The sequence below is a fragment of the Erpetoichthys calabaricus genome (genome assembly GCF_900747795.2).
Source record: "Erpetoichthys calabaricus chromosome 1 unlocalized genomic scaffold, fErpCal1.3 SUPER_1_unloc_22, whole genome shotgun sequence".
Lineage (NCBI taxonomy): Eukaryota > Metazoa > Chordata > Cladistia > Polypteriformes > Polypteridae > Erpetoichthys > Erpetoichthys calabaricus.
The window spans coordinates 2,233,414-2,260,947 of NW_026261588.1; the positions used below are offsets into that span (position 1 = coordinate 2,233,414).

The following is a 27,534-nucleotide window of genomic DNA, read 5'->3' on the forward strand; positions in this document are numbered from 1 at the left end:
CTACAGAAATCTCCAAAGACTTGGCCTGCTTTCACACTTGAGCTCAACCTTGATCCAGAATTTCATATATTGGAGGATGAAATTGCTATATGGACATCATATGGACAGCATTTCTTGGTTGAAACGTGCATATTTTATTTCTTTAATAGTTCTTATATTAAAGTGTTGCTGTAACAGTTTGATTCTTTTTTTTTTATAAATATAAGTTTCCTCGTGTCCTGCCCAGGTGTTGTTCCAGCCTTGCACCCGCTCCAGGTGTTGTTGCTGCCCTTGATAAGCAGGTTAACACTAGAGTCCCTGAAGCCCACGAAAAAACTCGTAATCCACAACCACCTTAAATTCCTTTGCACCTCTCCATCAGTGTCTTTTGTTTTGCAAACGTGTAGATTAGCACAAGCAGCCCGTCAACATGGTACTACCAGATCTAAACACTAGCATGGCAAATTGATTGCATACTGAAGTGACTATAGCTGCAGGTGGAAGTCCCCAATTTTATTTATGGTGCCATAGCAGAGCCATGTTGAAGTGCAGCAGTCTATTAGCCAGCCAACGAAATCGCTGTGAAGAAGGTGTCTGTTGTTACGGTTCTGCCTTTGTCCAGAAACGGCTCCATAAGTTTTATGACCACAGACTCGGAAAGTCTTTGCCTTGGGTTTTAACTCAAAATACAGTACTCAACAAAATGTTGCCAGTTGTCCGAAATCTCAGCAAATCTGTCATTTTTCACACGTATTGCACAGGTGCCTTTGTTGTCAAAGTGCAAATGCCGCATGATATTCTGACAGCGGTCACAGGACATCGCATCTTTGATTGCCGGTACAGCAAATAGTTCTGATCAGGCATTAACCACAGCACCCAACTATAGTCATCACCGCTCTTGTGAAAAGAACTGACATAAATGCCACCAACTCAAACAGGGAGAGGCAAGTTCATTGTAATATGTGAGCGTCACTGACCGAATAAAACTGAGTAATAAAAAATCAAGCGCTAACTTTTACAAGTAGCCAAAATTTACACCGGGAGTTACTGACTCAAGTCAAATGAATGTTTTTATTGTATTATAGTAGTAATAATAATAATAATAATAGCAGCTCACTACTCAAAACACGGAGCACCGAGACTCAAACCACCAACCTTTTGGTTATAAGGCAACAGTTCTTACCCCTGCGCCATCCAAGAAGACATATCAGCTTTCTGTCGATTGACAGTTGAGCTTGGGTTTGTAACTCATTGACAGCAACATGTTATTGATTTCTTTGGATATATTCTGAATAAAAGCGCATGTGTTTATTTGACACATTATAAACTTCATGTCATTATTAGTATAACATGGAAAACATTTCTGTTTTAGGTATGTGTTCAGCATTTCTTGCCTCGCATTTCCTGACACCCTACACTTACACAGATCGTTGTAGACATGGAACGCACATGAAATGCATGGATTCCAAATAATGATATACTGTATTATTTACCCTGTACAACTCCAGAGAATTTGGCGACTGAATTCAGCTCTGTCGATGGGGAGGATGGGATAGTAGGCTGCTTCTAGTGATTGACACATTTACCAAACAAAAAAACACTGATGAGGAGGTGCGAAGGAATTTAAGGTGGCCCGGGGTTACGAGTTTTTTCATAGGCTTCAGGGATTCTAGTGTTAAGGAAACTGATGGATAATTATGAAGTTTATTTCATAACAAAAAAATTCCCCACTTCTATTTCTTTATAATGTACCACCAATGTGGTACAAGCCAACCTAAACTGCTACGGTGGGTGTTTAAAAATGGTGGTCAACATATCAGTGCTTTGACGCTTGTGTTTTTAACTTTATTGTAGCTTAATTACAACACAAGCTGAAGCCAACCAATGGCCACAAAGTAGACACAGACTCATCATTCCCAGGTTGGCACAGATTCCACATACTATTCAGGAACCAAGCAACTTTTGAAATTCACTATAGGAACTTTTAGAAAACTTAATCTACCACAGTAGTAAGGACAGTTGGGTGTATTCAGGATCACCAGCAAAAACAAATGCATTTTGCACAGAACGATTTCATCATGTTAGGTTAGCTATGATTGGTCAAAACACTGAAACAACAGCAGAGAAATTATAGATGACATCAAATTACCATAAAGACAACAAAGGAGTACTTAGAAGCTCAATATGGATGATGGAATAATGCAGGTCAGGAGAAGAGTGCTGTAAGGCAGGACTCTTAAAACAGACAGACACAGTTCTGCTCACACTTCTCAAGTTCTACAGGTTCATATGGTTGTGTACCTTGCCCAGTCTGACATCGGCGCCCGCTTTCAAAAGAGAACAGATTGGAGTCATAGCCGTAGCGACGGAGGCAGAGGTAGGGCCATTTCACAGCGTCTCGCTTCCGGGTGTGTAAGATTAACTCTGTCTCTGTGAGCTCCATTATGCCAGAGCCCAGCTCGTTACCATCATCATCCACATTAATTACCTTAGAGAGAAAACAAAATAATAAAGAGTGAATCACTCCAGTAGGGCATAATGAACCAGGCAGACACACAATGTCTATTTGGCAATTTGTTAGCAATGCTGACTAAAAAGATTACAATATGCAAGCTTTCGAGGCAACTTTACATCTTGCCTGAAGAAGGGGCCTGAGTTGCCTCGAAAGCTTGCATATTGTAATCTTTTTAGTTAGCCAATAAAAGGTGTCATTTTGCTTGGCTTTTCTCTACATTCATAATGGCTAACACAGTACAACACCCTAGTATTAGCAATGCTGAAAAAAGAACAAAGTTCTTCACTTACCTTGAACTTGCTTTGATGGTTATCTGGGATCAAATCTTTATCTGGACAGCTACAACAGCTACCCATGACTCCTTTAGAAGACCATTTGACCTCTGCAGATGAAGAATACAAAATAACTTAGGAGAACTTCTTACACCACCAACATATATAAATATAAATGAATATAAATCAAGTCACGTTATGCTAAGACTATATAATGCACTAGTAACAACCACATCTGGATTACTGTGTGCAGTTCAGATCACCCAACTACAAGAAAGACATAGCAGCACTTGAAGCTGTGCAGAGGAGAGCAATGAAGTGCATCATGGGATTTAAAGACATGTCCTACTGTGACAGACTCAGAAAATGAAACCTGTGTAGTCTTGAGCAGAGAAGAGTGGATGTGGAACTAATCTAGGTCTACAAAGTTCTCAAAGGCATGGATAAAACAGATCAATCAGAATGCTTTCAAGTTAATGGTGAATCACATAATTAAGGACATCAATGAAAATTACTGGGAAGTTTATTGTATGCAAAGAGTTCTGGGAATCTAGAACAAACTAACCAGACATGAAGATGAAGAAGACAATCTTAAGAAGTCGCTGGAGGAGATTTTGGGATAGTTTTGCTATTAACTAAACAAACGAGCCTAATGGACTAAATGATCTTGTTTGACAAATTGCTTATGTACCATGCAAATGCAGAGACTACACTGGTCGGCCACCATCATCAGACTAAATGGAACAAGGAGGAGGGTGCAGTAGCCACAGTGAGCCTGGTATTAATGACAAGCCTCTTGCTTCTGTTGAGGCTCATCAGGACAGGGATCTACATCCATGAAAGGTTTGTGCAGCATGACGTTATTACACAATTATCAAATGGGAGTTCAAATTAAAAGAGAAAGAGGAAGACAATGAGGAGCATGATGTGAAAATCATGAACGCCCTATTCAGTGTCTAACTGAGTGAAATCCAAGTTTGCTAAAAAGTGAATTTAAATTAGATTAGAAGAACTTTATTAATCCCATGAGGAAATTTGGATGCATACAGCAGCAGAAACATAAGAAAAACAAGGATACAGACTCACAGGACAAATACAGTTGACCCTTGATATACGACTGGCCTGACATGCGAACAACTTGCTTTCCAACCAAAATTTTTGTTTTGAATTACGACCAACATCTTGCATTACGACCTGAATGCGGTCACGTGTATCCGCTTGTGTGATTGTAAACAGACAGCCGAGAGCGTTTGTAAGTGTCAGTCGGAGCCCAGATACATGTGTTTGTGGACGTAATTTCGGTCAGTGCAGTGATTTATATAATTTATTTCGATAATTGCTAAGGAAGGAAGCGAAGGTAAACAAAGTGATCACAATCAAAACGGAGAAGGAAATTGTGTGGAAATATGAGAGTGGCGTTCGTGTGAACGATCTCGCCAATATGTACTGCATGTCGAAATCCACCATCTCGACAACTTTACAAAGAAAAGATTTGTATAAGGAAACTCCTTCCAAACAATAACCACCTTCCATTTCATTCTCCTCCTCCTTCCTTCCTGCAAGCCAAAGATGTCAACTTAAATGGTGAGTACAGTATGAAATTGTTGTTTCTGGTAGGCTAGGCACTTTTTATAAATTTTTGGTTAGTACATTAGAAAAAGTATTGGTGTTTTGGTAAATTATGCACATTATACAACCCTTTTCTATTAAAAAAAGTTAAGTAACTGTTGCTGTGGGAGGTTCGGAACACATTAAGGGCATTTCCATTATTTCTTATGGGAAAAATAGTCTTGACTTACAACCAACTTGAGTTACAACCGGCCCTCGCGAACAAATTGAGTTCGTAAGTCAAGGGTCCACTGTAATATAGCAAATCAATCAATCGATATAAGTAAATAAATAGAAATAAACTTAACAAGTACATTGCGTGGAAGCATTTAATTGCCTGATAGCAGTGGGCAGAAAAGACCCCCCAAAGGTGCTTCTTAGCACACCATGGTGTCATTAGCCTATGGCTAAAAGCATTCCAAGGCAGCGCCTCCAGGAAGGGATTTTTCATGATGGCATCCAAATATGCCATCTTCCTCTTTTCCCAGCAGTTCCCAGTGTGTCCCCCTGTGATAGATCAGGCTTTTCAGATACATTTGTTCAGGCATTGTGCCTCTTTTGACCTTAAGTTGCCTGCCCAGGAGACTGCAGTGTAGAACAATAATTTATTTGAAGAGGGGAAAAAAAATTAGTTGTGAAATAAAATGATCTCCAAGTAACGGCTTCTTTGATCAAAAGGGCACTGAACATTGTGCGGTTCTTTAGAATACTATTAAAATAATTATTTTGTTAAAAAAAACAGAAAATCTCACAACCCTGAAATATATTTTTTCATACCATGTCCACAATATTGCTACAAGTGTTTATTTGATATTATTTTATTATCTATTTCCTGTTCATATTCCATCAGCATCTTCCATATTCTGCAATTTAAATCTTGATTGCACTCCCAGTGCTCTTAATAAATCCACACACCATCACCTTTTCTCCGTCTATCCCAAAGTGACTTTTATTTGCTCACGTGTGTGGCTCCTGCACAAATATTGCACTTGGAGTTTTAAATGACCTTTCCTGTTCATAAGTACATCATTAGTACAGCCATCCTCATGGAACTTCTTATATCCCCTCTATCTGAAGATTCATTTATACAAATCTTGAAAACCTGCACCTAAAATGAAAACCCCTTATTCTGAATTTGCATACACAAAATATTCAAAGCATGCGCCAGTCCAGAAAGAAGAAGTACAATGCACCACAGTTGTGCATTGGCTGTTCGGAGAATCACTGTTTAAAAAGTATGTACTTGTGTTTTTGCTATTGTTGCATTTTATTTATACAAAAGATCTGTGAACAGGAGAGGAAGTGGTGGAACAGTGTGATTGTACCCATTTATAAGGAGAAGGGCGATATTCAGGGTTGTGGAAACTGTAGCGGGATAAGGCTGATGTCACACACAATGAAAATTTGGGAAAGGGTTATGAATAGAAGGCATAGGACAGAGACCACCACAGGGGAGGAGCAGTTTGGTTTTATGCCAGGGACTGGAACAGCAGGGTTTCCATTGAGACAGCTGAGAGAGAAACAGGAAGACTTGCATATTGGGGTTCAATGGTTTGGAGATAACTTATGATGGAGTGCCATGTCAAGAGTTCTGTAGGTGCATGAGACAGAAAGGAATACCAGAGAAGATGTGTGAGAAAGTGAGGACTTGGGTTAAAAGCAGGGTTGGGGTAACAGACGAGATCCAAGGTCTGCACCAGGGATCTTCTTGAAGTCGTTACCTCTTTGATCTGGTTAAGGATGTAATGAGTCATTGGAATAAAAGACCAAGTGGTGGCTCTGTGGCTAAGGCTACTTGCTGCTATCTGGAAGGTTGCCGGTTCAAATCCTGTTACTGCCAGAAGGGATCCTACTCTGTTGGGCCCTTGTGCACGGCCTTTAACCTGAAAACCGCTCCAGGCGCACTGTACAATGGCTGATCCTCAACGGTCATGTGAAAAGAACATTTCTCTGTCGGAGATTAATAAAGTATATCAAACCAGAATTCAAAATGATCAAAACCAGGATGGTGGGTTGGCACCCTGCCCGGGATTGGTTCCTGCCTTGTGCCCTGTGTTGGCTGGGATTGGCTCCAGCAGACCCCCGTGACCCTGTGTTCGGATTCAGCGGGTTGGAAAATGGATGGATGGATGGATGGATGGATGTGGTGAGTAAACTGGTTAAAGCAGAAACCTGGTTTCTAAAAAAAACAGCATTTACATGCATGCATGCAGTACATCCACCTATGGAGTTCCTTCTTGTCAGAAACTCAAATGTCATTAAAGTGTACAAATAAAGAGTTGAACGTCCTCACCAGTCACCATGAATCTCAAAAGAAGCATGGAGCCCGTGTCTCCCGAGCAGTGTGGGAAACGTTAACTTTTGAAAGTAACTTAATTACTCATTACTTATAAAAAATAAAAAAAGTAACCAAATATGTTATATAGTTACTTATTATAAAATGCAATGCAAAAACAGTGTGTTACTTTTGCATTACTTTTTCTTCATTTGTACGAAAAACTGTTAATTTGACTGGCCAGCATTTGTTATTAAACCTTAAGCCCATATATGAACCTTCATGAAATTGAAAAGAAATAACACTGCCAAGGGTGATCATTGTTTTGCTTTTTAAATATATGCTTCGCTTGCCAACCCCACCGGCTGGCGCTACGCGCCATCCACTTTGTGTCTCTAATGCTCGCGTATGTGGATTTCACTTTCACCAAACAACAAATCTTTTAATTCTCGTGGCTACGCCTCTTCATTGGGAAGAAACACTACTTTTCCCTGATGGCAACACAAATTATATGATTGACGAGTCTGCGACTTAAAGTTTAAATCTGAACGATATATTCAATCTCTTTTCGCCGTTCCGTTATTTCACCGAGTAATAATTTCTTTTGTGTGCACTAATGTGATCTTTACAACCATTTTTTTGGAAACTTTTCAATTTTTTTTAGTACTTTCATAATCTCTAGCCTGCAACTGCATGTGTATCGCGCTGTTTTTGAATTCTTTACGATATTCTACTTTGTCATCTGCTCTTTGTCTTCTATTTCCGGCCCCAGGCATGGTTAAATTTCTTGGCATAAAGTCTCGTCTTGCATCTCTCTGAAAAAGTCACGTCTTGTGTCCCAGGATTTTTTTATTATAATACAGAGATTTACTTGTTCACGTGCTGTGAAATAAATAACATCCATCCCCGACCTGTGCCACCGATGATCTGCAGTATGAACTTTGGCTACTGCGTCACCCAAAACACTGTCTCAACATAATTATACCAAATACAGGCAGTCCCCGGGTTACGTACGAGATAGGGACTGTAGGTTTGTACTTAAGTTGAATTTGTATGTAAGTCGGAACAGGTCCATTATTTTAATAAATGCTATTTTTGACCGACTGTAACCAAGTGCTCTGCCAATGAATGATGGAGTTTCACTATTATTATTTCTACTTTATTTTCAATGGTGATGGTCTTTCTCTTCTTTACTGTATCACCAGCACTTGCATCAGATTTGTGTTTCAGAGACATTCTTGAAGGGTGTAGTCAAAAGGTTAAGATGAGCTCTTCCGCACAGCACTCTACACGCTATCACAACAGGAAGGCACCCGTCGTCAACACGTCTGATGTACTGACAAGAGACAACTTCCTGCTATGTGCGTAACGGTATAAACAGGCTTGCTATTGAGAATGAATGGGGGCGGTTCATCACCAGCCCACCTCACAGTCACCTCCACTACAGTATGCTGTAGAACGAACACGGTGCGGCCAAAGGCGAGTAGTGAATCGCCCAACCCCAATTTAACAGGCAGCCATTCGAGGCACAGTACAATGCTACCCCCGCCGCCCCGTTCAGCCACAACCGGGTCACCGCTTGCAGCATTACCAGCCGTGTGTGTAGGGCGGGCAGTGAAATGCCCCCCTCCGCTCCATCCACCCTATGTCCAGTCAGGAGCAGTAGCTGTGGCGGTGCAGTGGGCGGGCAGCGAATCATCGTCTTGCACACGAGTGATAGCTGTGGCCCTGGTGACTATGGACCACGGGTCACCGCTTGCCGTCAGGAGCTGCCCGAGGGACAGTACACTGCGCGAGCAGCGAAATTGCCCCCCTCCAGCCACCACTTGCAGCATCCCCAGGCCGAAGATGACGGAGCGGCAGTTATTGAGGCGCATGCGTTGCAGCTGCGTCCTCGTTCGTAAGTCGAAGGTCGGGTGTCCGTAACCTGGGGACTACCTGTAGCTGTATGAAAACCAAACTGACACTTTACTAATATGTTTCTATTACGTGACTACACGCAGCACTCTCTCTTCTGCTTGGCTGTGTGACTGAACCCTGCAAAAGGAACCTTTCTAAGGAATTTAATAATGGAATGAGGCTCCCAACCTGTCAGCTTCTTCATAGACTCTCAGGCAGATGAGTTTGCCATCCCCTTCTCCCTGACATGAAATGACCTCAAGCTGCATGTGTGTCATTCTAAGACATGATCTCCAGTGACAAGGTCAGATTTGAAAACATGACATTCAGGTAGTGTTGTGATGTGAGATTTTGCATGTAAGTTGATAAATATTTTGTATGTCTTTATTTGTAACTTAGGCAAAGCAATGTAATATTAGTGTTTCATTAGTGGGAAGCATTCATGTTTACAAACCACCCACACCAGGAATGGGTCTTTTTCGAATTTTACAACAGAGTTGGGGAGGAAGTGTCTTAAACAAGTTTGGCTAGTGTTTCTCTGAAGTCTCTCAACTCCCACACAAAGCCAGGCTGCCTAACTGCCAAGCTTTACCTTAACATATGGTTTTGGGGGATGACAGGTGATGAAGATGTTCTATCCTACCATTGGTCTGAAGTGTGGCTGTTTGGAACTGGCTTGTATCAAAAGCCATTAAGTACTACGTTGCCCTATTGGCTAAAGGGGTTGGACAGAGCATCTATAAATTTGCTCACTCCCTCAACTCTCTCTCTCACACCAAACTGATGCATGAACTGAAAAGGACAACACAATGAAGATCACCGCTCGACAGCCATATTGAGAGAGGCATGCGTCCTGTTCTGAAGAAAGCTGAGCACCAATGATGCCTTAACTAGAGACATTTTAAATAACTACAAGTCTGTGTGCCGCCTGAAACTGCACATCACCATTTAATCAGGTTGTATGGTTGCCAATATTCAAATGTACTTTGCATATTGTTATTATTTATGAATATTACCAATAATACATTGTTTAAATTGTAACTTAACTCCTGCTTGTCTTTTACTACACCTAATTGCCTGAGGTTATAGATGTAGAAGGGAAGGTGGGGAGAAGTTATATGGTACAGTACCTTATAAAGAGTGGCAAGTCTACATATTAATAATACAAAAGGGGAAAGTAGAGCAATATATTACTCTACCAAGACAAAACAGGTAGATAAATTATTCAACACCACTTGTACTTATGTGCACATTCATATATTTACGTAATGACCCTATAAGTGAATCTTTGAACAGCCAGTGTGGTCATTTGGATCCTGGCACTGTGTGCCTACCAGGTTGGACAACCGCAGCATATGAAAAATTAGTTAGCCAAGCTGCAAAAGGAGAAGGAACGCTCAGGATTGTGGAGATGGACAGAGGTTAGGGTTAGGGCCTCAGTATGTTAAAAGTAGCCAAAAATCACAGGAGGCTAGACCCTACAGGCGAGGAGATCTAAAAAGATAGATGCTGGCTGAAGCTACGGTGGAAGTGGGTAGAGCAAGTCACGAAAGGCTGTTCAAAACCGAGAGGCATGGAAAGCTGTCAGAGCAGTGCGGCAGTGAGAGGGGCCCAAACAAGCTTGCCTGGGTATAACATTGCAGGACTGGCGTTTTCCGGGGCCACAGCACTTGACACTACGTGAGTGTTTAGTTATTCCGATTTTCAGTAAAAACAGGCAGCACCTTCATGCTGTATCGGTTTCTTTCTTAAAGAGTTAATTCTTTTTTTACAATATACGAGGGACGTTTTAAAAATTTTCCGCACTTTTATATTTTTGTTGGAAAAGGCGAAGGCAGCAGGAGTAGTAATTGGGTATTAAATAGTTGGTAGGATGCTGGGAAAATTGCATCGCAAACGAAGGTGACCATGTAGAAAAGCGATGTCATTTGTTTTGGAAATTCTTAATAAATACAGTTAAACAAAAGTGCAGAAACGTTTTGAACATCACTCATATATAGCCACCCATACAGGTCTTGAGTTGATGTGGTCATACAATGGTACAGAGTTAAGCAATTTGAAAGATAACAACCTCTTAAAAACTACAACTCTTTTTCAATGTTTTCAGAGTTTTCATTAACTGGCAACTTTTGATTTTTTACTTAAACATAAAGCCAACTAGTTTTGTAGCAGCCTCACTAAGCCACACTGCACAGTACACTACATACTTAAGTCAGCGTTTTGAATCATTTTGTGCTTTTGCAGACATGTGTCATCAAATGTAACCAGCAAATGTTAACTGCCAGAGCACGCAGCTACACAATAAGCTGTCACTGGTTGGCAGCTAGACTGGCCGATGCCCATTTGGCTGAGCTGCAGAACCTGCTGCTTTGTAATTCCAGGCATCCCAAGTATGCGTCCCTGCTGTTCTGTCTCAGTGGAGTAGGGTTGGGCAGAGTACTGAAAATAAAGTGCTGAAATATCCAAATATTAAAAGGGTACAGTGCCAGCATTTCAGAATTTTCAGTATCAGAAGTACAAGTCTGCTTTCCTTTCAATCCCCCTCCCTGACTCTCTGCAACAGTCAGTACTGTAGATGTGGAAAAAAACGAAACCACGAGTTTTGATGCAATGGAGGCTTCATGGGGACAAAAACCTCCCCTTACTGCTTCAACACAACTGGGAGTTCATAGGGGACCCCCTACTGCTACCCTTTTTACTGCTCGAGACAAATGGGAATTCACAGAGATCAAGAAGAAAGCTGTATGTAGTGCAGTGTACCAGGGAGGCTGGAGTAAGATGAGTGGGGTTGGAGTGGTCTGTCATTTGGTGTAGAACCTGTACTGAGGTCTGCAAGCTGGTATCTGTATCAAAGTCAACATTTAAGTACTGGTCTAACACTGGAGTGGAGTACTGGCAGTTCTGAGAGATCCTCAGTAAGGACAGAATGTGGCTCACCGTCAATAGTTCATGCCATCATTACGTATTATCCAACACCACGTGGCACTGTGTCATTAACAAAGACTGGGATGTTTAGGCATAGGCTCAACACACTGTACACAGCAACAGTTCAAAAGGAGTTTCATTTATTATTTGTGATTTCAGGCTGGCTATTTTCAGTTATGCCGGAAGTATTCATCACTCAGTACCAGTATAGAATGAGGGATTTTATGTTCGTGCTTTTGTCACTGTACTGTGCACCTTCATCGAACACCTTAGATGCACAACTTCATAAGTAGCATGAGAGCATGTTCTGAATGCACATTCACTTTGACCTTATTCAGCCCTCCCTTGTTCTCCTCCTGCCACAGAGCAGTTTAATGGTGCTCTCAATTGTTCCATGTGGCTTTAGCCAACATACTCACCTAGATGCGGCCATTAATAATCGAGCTTTCCTCCACAGCACCTGGACTTCATTCATGCTTCACAGTTTCATGGCTCCTCCAATGGGATGGCTGGAAAACCTGTAAAGGAGGATAAGAGAGACGTCGTCTTGTCAGGCTGCGCTTACAAATGGCACTTCTTCACACGTGGAAGCAAAACTAGACTTCCATTTAGAGGTCACCAATGAGCAAAAGCAGGAGGTGAGAACCTTTGAAACACCACCTAGCGATTTCTCCACTTCTCAGTTGGTATATGCTGAATTCTACTGTTTTTATGGGGACAATGCATCATGTGTAAAACTTTGGGCATGCTATCAGTAAGTTTTGTTAGTTTCTTTTCACTTTAGTAAAGAAAAAAATAAATTTTCTTGACTGGGGGGTCTCCTTAAGTTTTGCACTTTATTGTGCCTGACAAAGTGCTTTAATTCATTCTTTCATTCTTACATACATGGATGAGGGAGATTCCCTTTAAACATAGTGGACCATAAATGTTACTGGATTTGTAGTTATGAGAAAAATCACAGGTTATCATGGAGAATGGAGATCACAAAATTCCTGATACAGCGGTGATCCAAATTGAACACCAGTGTGCAAAATCAGAATATACTTAAAACAAAAAGTGTACGTCACATAATCCACAGGTCGGGTATCCTGTCGTACAGTAGCAAATGAATGGTGGCGAAGGGGGGAATTCAATTCTAAAGCTTGATCCCACTTGAACAGGCTTCACTGCTGTGCACGAGGGCATTTTTCCCACAAGTTGTTTATTTAACCTAAAATTTGGTATTTGGAACATGGTGAACATATATATGGCTGCCTACCTGAAATGTTGATTAGGAACCACAAGTCATCTGAGATTTTTTTTCCCCATGGATGTTTCATTCTGCTTGCCATTTTGTTCAATTTAGGTGTCCACTGAAGGCCACCGTATCAGGAATTTAGGTGTCTTGAGTCTTCTTGAAAACGGTAGATTAAAATCTTTTTCGGCTATCACTACAGTGTTGGACTAAGTAACAGCTTGACAAAAAAAAAGTCTATATCAATATATATCTATCTATATATATCTATATATCTCCTGGGGTTGGGCAGAGTATTCATTTATTTACTGGATCACATTTCCGCAGTTTGATTCCAACATTTGAAATTATGTGGCCTGTAGATGGCAGTCTACCTGCAATTTTCTGATACTACCTTCTGGAATTTATCTTATCTGTAGCAAAATTAAATGCAATCCAATGTGTAAAATATACTGAACTGCAATGCATATTTGTGGTGTGCACATAAATACAGTCAAAGTAAAAAGTGTGTGAACCCTTTGGAATGATCTGGTTTACTGCATGAATTGGTCATAACAAGTGATCTGATCTTCATCTAAGTCACAGATCCTGATATACACAATGAGCTTAAGCCAATGACACTCTTTCATGTCTATTTTACAAACGCATTCAACGTTCACAGTGGTAGTGGAAAAAGTAAGTGAACCTGGGGATTTAATAACTGGTTGACCCTCGTTTGGCAGCAATGACCTCAACCAGGCCCACTCCTGTAACTGCAGATCAGACCTGCACATCATGCGGAGGGAATTTTCGCCCATTCTTCCCTGCAGAACTGCCTTAACTCCTCCATATTCTTTGGTTGTCTTCAGTGTGTGGCTCTCTCTCTTCAAGTCATTCCAATAGGATTGAGATCTGGGCTCTGACTGGGCCACTCCAAAAGGCCGAGTTTGTTCTTCTGAGGCATTGTGCTGTGGATTTGCTGTGATGTTTGGGGTCATTGTCCTGTTGCTTCACCCAGTCTCTTCTGAGCTTAAGTTGACAGACACACACCCTCACATTATCCTGGAGAATTTGATGATAAACTTGTGAATTCATTTTCCCCTCAATGATGGCAAGCTGTCCAGGCCCTGATGCAGCAAAGCAGGCCCAAATCATGATGTTCCCTCCACCATACTTTACTGTAGGGATGATGTTTTGATGTTGATATGCTGTGCCCGTTTTACGGCAAATGAAGTTCTGCTTGTTCCTCCCAAATAGTTCCATTTTGGTTTCATCACTCCACAAAACATTTTCCCAGTACCGTTGTGGAGTGTCCAAGTGCTCGTTCAGCAATGTTCTTTTTTGATAGCAGTGTCTTCCTGCCATGGACTCCTTTCTTGTTCAATGTTTTGCGTATAGTTGACTCACGAACAGAGATGTTAGCCAGTTCTAATGACTTCTTCAAGTCCTTTGCTGTTACTCTAGGGTTCTTCTTTACCTCATTGCTGACTTTGCGTTGTGCTCTTGGGGTCATCTTAACGGAGTAGCCACAATACCAAACTGCCTCCATTTATAGACAACGTGCCTAACAGTAGACTGATGAATATCTCAAATCTTTGAGATGACTTTGTAACCCTTTCCAGCCTTATGTAGATTAACAATTCTTCATTGTAGCTCTTCAGTCAGCTCTTTTGTGCGAGGCGTGATTCCCATCTGGATATGCTTCTTGTCAAAAGCTCACACTTTAGAGTGTTTTTGATCAATCAAAGTCATTCTAGACCACCACACCTCTGAACTCGTCTCATTAAATGGACTCCAGGTGTGCTAAATTCAGACTGCAATGAACCTTTTAAAAAGTCATTAGCTTAAGGTTCACTTACTTTTTCCAACCTTCAGTTTCACAGTTTGAATGATTTATTCAATGTGGTCAACACTTCTCTGAACATCTGTGTATCTTTAGTTATAGGAGACTGAGTTTGTTCATTATTGTGACTGACATGAAGATACAACCATGTTTTATATGGGAATTAGACACAAATAGAGAGAATTCCTATGGGTTCACATATGTTTTACTTTGACTGTATGTATCATTCAGAAAAAAAATCCAGCAAATGATTCGTTGCGTTTCAATTCAGTGTGCAATATGCATGTCGTCTGCAACTGGACGTTTACTTGAAGATGATCTAAACCACATGATTAAATAAGAACATGAATGCCCCGTTTACACTGAGGTGCTTCTATCCCAACTGTATACAAATTCAAATCCTGTTACTGCCAAAAGGGATCCTACTCCGTTGAGCCCTTGAGCAAGACACTTAACCTGACACAAATTGCTCCAGGGGGGCAGTAAAATGGCTGACCCTGTGCGTGGACCTCCCAAAGGTCATATGAAAAGACAACTTCCCCTTGAGGAATTAATAAATATGTGCATTGCATTCACACTGTGAGGGGAAAATGTAATGAGATTTCTGTCCTTTTGCTGGAGAAACATTTAAAACTTCCAAAGTGCAAATTAGCAAATCTGACACCCTCCTCTGTTGTGGGGTTCAACATGGTTGGTGCATGCTTTACATTTTAACTGACACTGAAGGCCCCCCACAAGACATAATATTAAGAGTAGACAAGTGAGGTATGGGATGTACTTAAATGCTGCAACTCTGCTGCCATCACTCAGGATGGGTGAATCCAGACGGGTGTGATAAAAATCCTGCCTGGATCGGTCAGCAGCTACCCAGTTTCTGCATGTGTCGCTTGACATTCTTTTGTATTTGTGAAAGTTGGCAGCCCCTCAAGGATGCTGAGAAAACAAATATACATCCGTGAAGATGTGTCACCTAAATGTGGGCTGTGATATCTTTACCGGTCTTTTTGGAATAAACTAGTCTTGTGTAAAGGCGAGAAGGGAGTTCAAAATTTGGAGAAAGGAGATCGAGGAGTGAGACCTGTCTGGAGAAATCTTCTGATCACTCCTATTAAGAAGTGTCAAGCTGCTACGTAATGGAAGGAGCAAGGGTGACGGAGGACCCAGTAAGAGCTTAGAGGGTATCGAATGAGGAGGCCGAGAGCTCCCTGGGGATACAGACGGGAGGTGGCAGGTTTGGAGCCAAGTGACATCGAGTCCTGCTAAGCAGACAAAGAGAGTGTGCCAGAGTGAGGATGGAGTACACGGGGTGAATGTTATGTGATACTGTCTAGCATGTGGTGAGAATTGCAACAGGACTGAGCGTGGGAGAACCAGCAGTATTGGTATAGTGCTGCTTATTGTGTTCTCGTTCTTAACGTGAGCACTATGCGTTCTTGATAATGCTTATTCATTTCGACAAATGGACACTTTTGCTTTTGATAAACATGCACTTTCACATTGTTTGGACCTGAAAGCTTGTGGCTGTCTCCTCACTTGCACATAAGCCCATCCTCGGTTACGAACTACTAGATATCCAACGGCGTTTGGTGTCTTTTGGTTGCAGGCATGGCGTATCCAATCCCCAAAAAGAATTTAACAGCAGATTATTACCCCTGAAAGAGATGCCACTTAATTTATCTTCAGGTCATATCAGTGACAGACTGCTTAGACAGCATGGACACGTTCACTTGTGCAGGCTCACATCCCTGTGATTGCTGCCAACCAAGTGAAAATGTAATGGAAAAGAAAAAACAAACAAAATAATGAGGACATGGAACATTTACAGCATTTCTAAAATCTGACTCGACTAAACGGCCACACAGAGAGCCCTCAAATGCGGCCTACAGGCCCAGCATACAGTAGACGTTGGCTGCATGCTGCAGCTTGAGGCAAACATTTCAATTTGGCAATACATGGGTCGAGTGGCAAGGCGGATTTCAACAGACTCCTACACACAAGCGATGCAACAACTTGTCCGCACCATTATGCAGTCGGCGCTACCAATCAGACAACAAAAACCCCCCGACCCCCAACGGCTCTCACACAAGCTACTACAGATGCGCTCTTGTGTCGAGGCGAGGCGGATGAATCACAACTCGGTTGCATTTCTGGGCTTTTTAAATGGAGACAACAGATGAGGTGGATGCATCTGCCACCATGTTGAGGTCCGACGGGTTACCTTTGGAGCAAATGGAAAACGGCCAAATGCCTGAAATGTGCATGGCCACTGCTCAATACCCTAAAGCAGGCTGAATTTGTAACACTAGGGGGCATATTTCATGCACGTTGAACATCCTATAACACAGTAAGTGTATTAGAATTATTATACACACCTGGAATGGCTTAAATCATACCTTGAGGCCCGTCACTAGGTTTAGGTCTGACCTATCTTACCTGTTCCAGGGTGTACCTCAGGGATCCGTTCTTGGCCCCCTTGCTTTTTATCATGAATATGCTTTCTCTCGGTGCCGTTATTAGACGGCAGGGTCTACGGTTTCACTGTTAGGCTGATGGTACACAGGGGCTTACGCAAACATAACCATTGGATGTTGGATTGGCTGACATCAAACACTGGTGGTCTGAAAACTTTCTTAGACTACGTGCTGATAAAAAACGGAGGCTTTAATTATTGCATCTCCAGGAACTTTAAAGAAAACGAGTAACTCCTCAGTAAAAATCCTGGGCTTTATTACATCCTTGTCTGCACATGGCGGAGTGGTGGCTTTGAGGCTAGGGATCTGCACTGGCAATCAGAAGGTTGCCGGTTCAAATCCCGTAAATGCCAATAGGGACTCTGCTCTGTTGGGCCCTGGAGCAAGGCCCTTAACCTGCAACTGCTGAGCGCTTTGAGTAGTAAGAAAAGTGCTATATATATGCAAAGAAAAACAATTATTACAGGTTAAAAATCTTGGTGTTCTTCTTGATCCTCCACTTTTCTTTGATCCTATTACCAAGGTTGCCTTTTTCCACCTTAAGCAAATTTCAAGGCTGCGTCCACTGCTCTCTAATACTGCAGCTGAGACTTATTCCTGCTTTTGTCACCTCACGACTTGACTATTGCTATGCAGTGCTGTTTGGTATCCCTGCTTGGAGTCTAAACAAATTACAGTATGTACAGAATTCAGCAGCAAGAGTGGTTACCCACTTAAAACCCTGGGAGCAGATCACTCTTACACTTTGAAAATTGCATTGGCTACCCGTATTCAACATAAACGTCTCCTTTTAGTTTTTACGGCTGGCCCCACCTTACTTGTCTTCTTTAATTTGTCCCTATGCTCCATCACGTTCACTTCGTTCTTCTGGCTCTCTTTGCCATTAACAATTCCATCGTGCAGATTGTGCACTACGGGCGACAGGGCTTTTAGTGTATCAGGGCCACGGCTATGGAGTGCCCTGCCTTTGGAGCTCCGTGCATGAACCTCGCTTTCTGTTTTTAAATCTGAACTTTGTAATATTGCCTTTTGTTGTTCTGATTAATTTTGTTTGGATATTGGACTGTTTGATTTTGTGTGTAAATAAATAATAATACAGTAATCCCTCCTCCATCGCGGGGGTTGCGTTCCAGAGCCACCCGCGAAATAAGAAAATCCGCAAAGTAGAAACCATATGTTTATATGGTTATTTTTATATTGTCATCCTTGGGTCACAGATTTGCGCAGAAACACAGGAGGTTGTAGAGAGACAGGAACGTTATTCAAACACTGCAAACAAACATTTGTCTCTTTTTCAAAAGTTTAAACTGTGCTCCATGACAAGACAGAGATGACAGTTCTGTCTCACAATTAAAAGAATGCAAACATATCTTCCTCTTCAAAGGAGTGCGTGTCAGGAGCACAGAATGTCACATAGATAGAGAAAACAATCTCTAGCAAACAAATCAATAGGGCTGTTTGGCTTTTAAGTATGCGAAGCACCGCGGCACAAAGCTGTTGAAGGCGGCAGCTCACACCCCCTCCGTCAGGAGCAGGGAGAGAGAGAGAGATAGAGAGAGACAGAGTTTGTTTTTCAGTCAAAAATCAATACGTGCCCTTCGAGCTTTTAAGTATGCGAAGCACCGTGCAGCATGTCGTTTCAGGAGGCAGCTGCACAAAAGATAGCAACGTGAAGATAATCTTTCAGCATTTTTAGACGAGCGCCCGTTTCGTCTAGGTGTGCGAACAGCCCCCCTGCTCACACCCCCTACGTCAGGATCAGAGAAAGTCTGCGCAAGAGAGAGATAGAGAAAAGTAAGCAATCTAGCTTCTCAGCCATCTGCCAATAGCATCCCTTGTATGAAATCAACTGGGCAAACCAACTGAGGAAGCATGTACCAGAAATTAAAAGACCCATTGTCCGCAGAAATCCGCGAACCAGCAAAAAATCTGAGATATATATTTAAATATGCTTACATATAAAATCCGCGATGGAGTGAAGCCGCGAAAGGCGAAGCGCGATATAGTGAGGGATCACTGTAATAATAATCAAGTTGAAACACACTTGTGACTCCAGTATGCACCTGCACCACCAACTGAGCTTCTGCGTTTCACTTAACCACAAAGCTGCTCTCATCAATGTGCATGAAACCCAGAGGTGTTCCAGGAACCCAGGACTGATTCCTTGGATAATTTCTTTACTGCTAAAATTAATTAAAGATGACATAAGAAACTTCATTGCAGAAAGCAAAATGATTGTAGCATGTCACTTGCATGTCTTTACTACAGCCTGACATTAAGGAATGAAGGGATGGAGATTAGGGTTGTATGACAAGTGGGAACTCCGATTTGGAGAAAAGAACTTGTGGTTAAATTGTATTTTGAGCATTTCATTATTGTTTTTTATTTAGCATACACCCTTAACCAAGCATCCTCACTCCACCTTCTCTCCCACCTCTTCACACACCGCACACTTCTGACATGCAGTATTCATGTCAGCCCTACCTGAGCTCTAACAGCTACTCTGAGGAGCATCTCTGATGGCCTCATTACACAGTTTAGTCCATAGTGCCCCAACCCATCTTGATGATCTTTTTTGTTTTGAATACAGCAATACAGAATATATTTAGCCTTCTTTGTTTTTTGAAACAAGGACGCCCAACCAGGACTGATTTCGGTCTTCTGTCCAGTGCTGCTACCGGGATGAGCTGCAGCTCCCAGGACCTTGAGGTGGAGCGAGCTGGTTAAAAATCGGTCAAATAGTTTTGTATTTTTTAAATAGAAATATTTATTTGTACTTGCCTTGGTGCAGTGTATTTTACTGACTCACATCGGGCTGCCTAAATGGGTCTAACCCTTTCTACGTTCAGCATCAAGATCAAACAAGCGTGAACTGCAAGCGAGGCATCTTATAACCGAGACATTCACCAAATCAAAGCTGGTTTCCAATTCATTCTATGGCTGCAGAATTTTCTTGTGAATCTTGGGTCAGTGTCCGAGACCCTTCACACCATTAATACACATGCAGACTGGCATCTCTCTGCCCTGTGCTGGATATTTTCTATACAAATGAAGTGCTGAGCTTCTGAAGCAATTCGCACCTTTCTTAAATGTCACCATGATTTGACGGTAAGAGTTCGGCCTATCAAATCTGACATTCCATTCCAAAAATGTTTTGACAGTGAGACTACAGTATTAGCAATTAACTCCACAATGCTGAGAAAAGAGGTGACTCAAGCCCCCAAAAGGGAAGAGGACAGGTGCCCTTCCTACAGAGAATGGGTTGAGACAGGACATCATGCATACATCTGGGAGTTCAGGTGGACAGACGCTCGTGACTACCAGGATGGCTTCTTCAATGTTATGTGCCTGCGGCTTACAGGATACGCTTCTCTCTGAAAATGTTAAATCCTGACCTTTGACCAACTTCTCCTTGACCTCGTTCTCACTGAAAGTGAAGAAATACTTAAAGGACAAACTTGCTATTTTTCAAGCTGAAGTTCTTTCTTCATGAAAGTGGTATACATGCATTTGTCATGCGAAACTGTGTTTCTAAAATTGTAAAAAAAAAAATATCCACATACATTGGAATTAATGGGGTGAGAACATTAGGAAGGTTTAGATGAGAACAGGCCATTCAGCCCTTCTCCACACAGAGGGAATGTACAGGATTTGCTATGAATATATAAATGGTATCTTTTTATTAGTTCATCGTTGTCCAGCATTTCCAAAACATTCTACCTTTCTCGGGATTTCTGCCTGAACGCCATCTTCTAGCAGCTCCTGGCAAGTTAGGTCAGCTCACAAGCTCTCCTGAATCCTGGTCAAGTTATCAAAACTTTCCTAGATAAAATGCTTTTACACCTAAGAATAGTAATTTACATCACTCTAAAGATATTCAAAACAGTTAGGATTGTTTTCCGACTCTGAGACGCTTGGCGGGCAATGGTCAGGAGGATTCTCACAAGAGATGATACACAGAGGACAGTCCTCTTGCCACAAATCAATCCCTTTTCCTTCCTTCTCATGCATCAAACATTGTGTGCCCCTGCTTCCCAAGACATAAAATATTGAGTTACCTCCCAGTGTATTAATGGGAAGTTAAACAGAGTCGGCTCACGTGACCACATCATATCCGACAAACTCAAGCTAACAGGACACTACGTTTGCAGACACGTTGAAACCATTGAGAGCCTATAAAACTCTTGATTGGGTTTTTTTGTGAGTAGTGACAATACGACTTTCGACAACTTTCTGGTGTTTTTAAGCCGATTTGAGAAAAAATCAATCAGGAACGTGCAAGTCAGGCCAAAATCAAATCCTTAATAAAAATCCCACTACCATTCAAGTCAGAGTTTAGGTGTGAACTACTGATCTGACTACAACCTGTGCAATGGTCTGTCTTACAACAATATTGCTATCTCATTCTACAATTGATGTCGGCCACTTAAAATCCAACTCCACTCCATTATGGCAGGTTTACACTATAGAATTGTCTCACACTTAACGACTCTTTTTGTACTGATAGTTGTGTAGAGGCAGGCACACACTGTTGTAAGTTCACTAGCCTGTGAAAGGTTGAAGGTCTCATCTAGTATGATAAGACCACTGGGTGAGACTCCATGTTACCCGTGCAATTGGAATAATGTGATATTTCACTGTAACTCTCCTTAAATATTTATCTATCTATCTATCATTCTTAGTTAGGCGCAGCCGTGAGTGGCAACCTTTCCAGCAGCTCCGTGTAGAACTTTATCTTCTTACCTTTTTCTCTGTCTCTCTGATCATTCCCACCACTTTCTTTTATGTGGACTAGGTTCCCTGGACACTTTTTAGTACTTGGACATGGATTTTTACACACCGAGACTCGTCTATTCAGGTAGTCAACTTCAAGCGATGAGAACAAATGCCCACAGCGGTGTGGTTCCCTATTTACCCGACGAGGTAAGAAGGTCATATCGTGGCAGCAGAGCCGGCGCTAAGCTAAAGGCTAAGCGACTAGTGAGGAAATGGAGATACAGGTGCTGGTCATAAAATTAGAATATCATGACAAAGTTGATTTATTTCAGTAATTCCATTCAAAAAGTGAAACTTGTATATTAGATTCATTCATTACACACAGACTGATGTATTTCAAATGTTTATTTCTTTTAATGTTGATGATTATAACTGACAACTAATGAAAGTCCCAAATTCAGTATCTCGAAAAATTAGAATATTGTGAAAAGGTTCAATATTGAAGACACCTGGTGCCACACTCTGATCAGCTAATTAAATCAAAAGCCTTTAAATGGTCTCTCAGTCGAGTTCTGTAGGCTACACAATCATGGGGAAGACTGCGGACTTGACAGTTGTCCAAAAGACGACCATTGACACCTTGCACAAGGAGGGCAAGACACAAAAGGTCATTGCTAAAGAGGCTGGCTGTTCACAGAGCTCTGTGTCCAAGCACATTAATAGAGAGGCGAAGGGAAGGACAAGATGTGGTAGAAAAAAGTGGACAAGCAATAGGGATAACCGCACCCTGGAGAGGATTGTGAAATAAAACCCATTCAAAAATGTGGGGGAGATTCACAAAGAGTGGACTGCAGCTGGAGTCAGTGCTTCAAGAACCACCACACAGAGACGTATGCAAGACATGGGTTTCAGCTGTCGCATTCCTTGTGTCAAGCCACTCTTGAACAAGAGACACCATCAGAAGCGTCTCGCCTTTGGACTGCTGCTGAGTGGTCCAAAGTTATGTTCTCTGATGAAAGTAAATTTTGCATTTCCTTTGGAAATCAAGGTCCCAGAGTCTGGAGGAAGAGAGGAGATGCACAGAATCCATGTTGCGTGAGGTCCAGTGTAAAGTTTCCACAGTCAGTGATGGTTTGGGGTGCCATGTCATCTGCTGGTGTTGGTCCATTGTGTTTTCTGAAGTCCAAGGTCAACGCAGCCGTCTACCAGGAAGTTTTAGAGCACTTCATGCTTCCTGCTGCTGACGAACTTTATGGAGATGCAGATTTCATTTTCCAACAGGACCTGGCACCTGCACACAGTGCCAAAGCTACCAGTACCTGGTTTAAGGACCATGGTATCCCTGTTCTTGATTGGCCAGCAAACTCGCCTGACCTTAACCCAGTAGAAAATCTATGGGGTATTGTGAAGAGGAAGATGCAATACGCCAGACCCAACAATTCAGAAGAGCTGAAGGCCACTATCAGAACAACATGGGCTCTCATAACACCTGAGCAGTGCCACAGACTGATCGACTCCATGCCACGCCGCATTGCTGCAGTAATCCAGGCCAAAGGAGCCCCAACTAAATATTGAGTGCTGTACATGCTCATACTTTTCATGTTCATACCTTTCAGTTGGCCAACATTTCTAAAAATCCTTTTTTTGCATTGGTCTTAATTGATATTCTAATTTTCCGAGATACTGAATTTGGGACTTTCATTAGTTGTCAGTTATAATCATCAACATTAAAAGAACTAAACATTTGAAATACATCAGTCTGTGTGTAATGAATGAATCTAATGTACAAGTTTCACTTTTTGAATGGAATTAGTGAAATAAATCAACTTTGTCATGGTATTCTAATTTTATGACCAGCACCTGTACATGGGATTTCTCAGTTTTTTGATTTTTAATAAATTTGCAAAAACCTCAAGTAAACTTTTTTCACGTTGTCATTATGGGATGTTGTGTGCAGAATTCTGAGGAAAAAAAATGAATTTAATCCATTTTGGAATAAGGCTGTAACCTAACAAAATGTGGAAAGTGATGCGCTGTGAATACTTTCCGGATGATCTGTACATCCACTCTGCTAACTCAGTAGTAGTTGAGTGGTGTATTAGCAGTTGACAAATAAAGCCTATGTAATGACAGACACTTACAAACTGTAAAACTGCATAAACATTTAATTGCCAGAAAAATCCTGACTCATGATCATGCAGAATTTGCATTCCTTCCACGGATTAAGTTAGTTACGGTCGATAATGCAGCAAGTCGATTACCATTCATCTTGCATAAATGACAATTTCATATAGTTTTAGCATTTGCCATGGCTGGGATGCTACAGACAGCTGGGAGGGGTGGGACATTGCAGATTATAAAAAAATAAAAAAGTAGGTGGAATGACAGATAATTTACAATTAGTGGGAAAGCAAACAGGCTTGGGTAGAATTATTGGCAATTTTAATTTAATCTAAATAAATATAAAGTATTACATGTAAGAAGTAAAAATATATCATGTGGAGGATGGCAGGCATAGACTGGAGCCCTTGCCAGAATGGCCCCTCGTTTCTTTCCTGGCCAGGAAGCCAACGTAGCGAGTAGCCAAAAAAGAGACACGGCACCCCCCTAGCGTAGTCAGGAGGCTGGCAAGAGTTGCCAGCATAAAGACAGAAGCAGGTATGCTGGCATCTCGACAGGGCTAGATGGAAAGCACTTACCTGGCTGGGAAGTCAACATAATGGAAGAAGTATGCTCCCCTGACACATTAGCTGGCAGCACTCCTGGGCCAAGGTACTTATATGCACACCTGCAGGGCATTCTGGGAACTGCAATGCCATTGGGCAGCCCTGCTGGGTTCTGTGGGCGTGGCAGGTATTGCCTGTCCTTACCACATGGGGCTTCCGCCTGACCCAGAAGTGCTGCCTACATGCAACATCTTGGCATTGCAAGTACTGTACTCCCTGGTCCTGCATGAAAGGAGCAGCTCTGCCTCACCCAGGCAATTGGAAGTCAGGTGAGGAGGAACATCAAAGCTCTAAAAACACTACAGTAATCTAGCAAATCTCTTATATATATTTCTCTTCTGGTTCGTCCTGCTTCCTGTTCAAAAGCGGTCCCGCCCACACGCAGCCGACACGGCATTTCTCGATTCCTATTCCTGCTCTTCCAAACCTTTCTCCACGCTGAGGCCTCCCGTACACCTCCAAGCCATTTTTCTCGATTCCTATTCCTCCTTCACGTCACCGCCCTATATACAGTGGTGTGAAAAACTATTTGCCCCCTTCCTGATTTCTTATTCTTTTGCATGTTTGTCACACAAAATGTTTCTGATCATCAAACACATTTAACCATTAGTCAAATATAACACAAGTAAACACAAAATGCAGTTTGTAAATGGTGGTTTTTATTATTTAGGGAGAAAAAAAAATCCAAACCTACATGGCCCCGTGTGAAAAAGTAATTGCCCCCTGAACCTAATAACTGGTTGGGCCACCCTTAGCAGCAATAACTGCAATCAAGCGTTTGCGATAACTGGCAATGAGTCTTTTACAGCGCTCTGGAGGAATTTTGGCCCACTCATCTTTGCAAAATTGTTGTAATTCAGCTTTATTTGAGGGTTTTCTAGCATGAACCGCCTTTTTAAGGTCATGCCATAGCATCTCAATTGGATTCAGGTCAGGACTTTGACTAGGCCACTCCAAAGTCTTCATTTTGTTTTTCTTCAGCCATTCAGAGGTGGATTTGCTGGTGTGTTTTGGGTCATTGTCCTGTTGCAGCACCCAAGATCGCTTCAGCTTGAGTTGACGAACAGATGGCCGGACATTCTCCTTCAGGATTTTTTGGTAGACAGTAGAATTCATGGTTCCATCTATCACAGCAAGCCTTCCAGGTCCTGAAGCAGCAAAACAACCCCAGACCATCACACTACCACCACCATATTTTACTGTTGGTATGATGTTCTTCTTCTGAAATGCTGTGTTCCTTTTACGCCAGATGTAACGGGACATTTGCCTTCCAAAAAGTTCAACTTTTGACTCATCAGTCCACAAGGTATTTTCCCAAAAGTCTTGGCAATCATTGAGATGTTTCTTAGCATAATTGAGACGAGCACTAATGTTCTTTTTGCTTAACAGTGGTTTGCGTCTTGGAAATCTGCCATGCAGGCCGTTTTTGCCCAGTCTCTTTCTTATGGTGGAGTCGTGAACACTGACCTTAATTGAGGCAAGTGAGGCCTGCAGTTCTTTAGACGTTGTCCTGGGGTCTTTTGTGACCTCTCGGATGAGTCGTCTCTGCGCTCTTGGGGTAATTTTGGTCGGCCGGCCACTCCTGGGAAGGTTCACCACTGTTCCATGTTTTTGCCATTTGTGGATAATGGCTCTCACTGTGGTTCGCTGAAGTCCCAAAGCTTTAGAAATGGCTTTATAACCTTTACCAGACTGATAGATCTCAATTACTTCTGTTCTCATTTGTTCCTGAATTTCTTTGGATCTTGGCATGATGTCTAGCTTTTGAGGTGCTTTTGGTCTACTTCTCTGTGTCAGGCAGCTCCTATTTAAGTGATTTCTTGATTGAAACAGGTGTGGCAGTAATCAGGCCTGGGGGTGGCTACGGAAATTGAACTCAGGTGTGATACACCACAGTTAGGTTATTTTTTACCAAAGGGGGCAATTACTTTTTCACACAGAGCCATGTAGGTTTGGATTTTTTTTCTCCCTAAATAATAAAAACCATCATTTAAAAACTGCATTTTGTGTTTACTTGTGTTATATTTGACTAATGGTTAAATGTGTTTGATGATCAGAAACATTTTGTGTGACAAACATGCAAAAGAATAAGAAATCAGGAAGGGGGCAAATAGTTTTTCACACCACTGTATAGCCAGACCGCGTGACCTTTCACTTCAGCCATGTGTGCGCCTGGGAGATTTTTCTGTAGCCTGCTACAGAAAGGTACTCTGTCGACCATTGGCATTGGTTTCGCTCCTTGCTATTGGTTTGGCTCAAACGTATTTTCATTATACTGCGATGGTTGTTACCTAAGCCTTTGTTATAAAATGAACAACGGTATCTTCTCTGTCGACGGGTTTTTGTACAACGTCATCTCTATTCCGTGATCCGGCAACTGCCTGTTCCTATCAGTGGGTTATTTCTTGACACAAACGGTTGACGAAGGCAATGCACTCTCACTACGACATAGGGCAGTAGATTTTGTTGCATCACTCAGACTCGCCTTCTCCATGACTATCAACACGTCCCAAGGACAAACGTTTGCAAAGATTTGCGTTAATCTACAACAACCAGTCTTCAGCCACGGTCAGTTGTATGTGTCTTTTTCTAGGGTTAGATCTTTTGACTCATTATCTGTCATCTCCACCAAAACACCTATTCACAGCTGCATCTTATTTCTTCTTGATTTCTGAATTCCTTTCTCACTGTTTTCCGTTCCTATTCTAACACCGCCGTATGCTACGGCGGGCGTCGGATAGTCTACAATAAAAGCCCATTTGGAGTTTGCAAAAAGGCACCTAAGGGACTCTCAGACTTAGAGAAACAGGATTCTCTCGTCTGAAGAAACTAACATTGAACTGTTTAGCCTCGATTCTAAGTGACACGTTTGGTGGAAACCAGGCACCACTATTCCAAAAGTGAAGAATGGTCTTGGCAACATCATGCGCTGGGACACTAGTCAGGGTTGATGCTGAATAGAGCAAAGTGATGAGATATGCTTACTATAAACCTGCTCCAGAGCACTCTGGGCCTCACAGACAAATGAATTTACATTCGCAGGTTCTATTCAGAGTGGTCCAAAGCAGGGGTTGCCAAATCCAGTCCTGGTG

General features: G+C 42.0%; 1 protein-coding gene across 3 annotated transcripts in view; it reads right to left on the reverse strand.

Moving 5' to 3' along the window:
• The window catches only part of LOC114669312 (fibroblast growth factor receptor substrate 2), a 126,406-nt gene that overhangs the window by 21,575 nt on the left and 77,297 nt on the right, over positions 1 to 27,534 (reverse strand). For 2 of the 3 annotated variants that reach the window (XM_028825534.2, XM_028825535.2), the window contains exons 2-4: positions 11,893 to 11,991; positions 2,785 to 2,876; positions 2,281 to 2,467 (exon numbers count right to left, since the gene is read on the reverse strand). In XM_028825534.2, the coding sequence (XP_028681367.1) occupies positions 2,281 to 2,467; positions 2,785 to 2,850 (253 nt within the window). In that variant the 5' untranslated portion in view covers positions 2,851 to 2,876; positions 11,893 to 11,991. Of the gene's footprint in view, positions 1 to 2,280; positions 2,468 to 2,784; positions 2,877 to 11,892; positions 11,992 to 27,534 lie in introns of those variants that run through there. The other variant, XM_051921733.1, reaches the window with a different exon arrangement.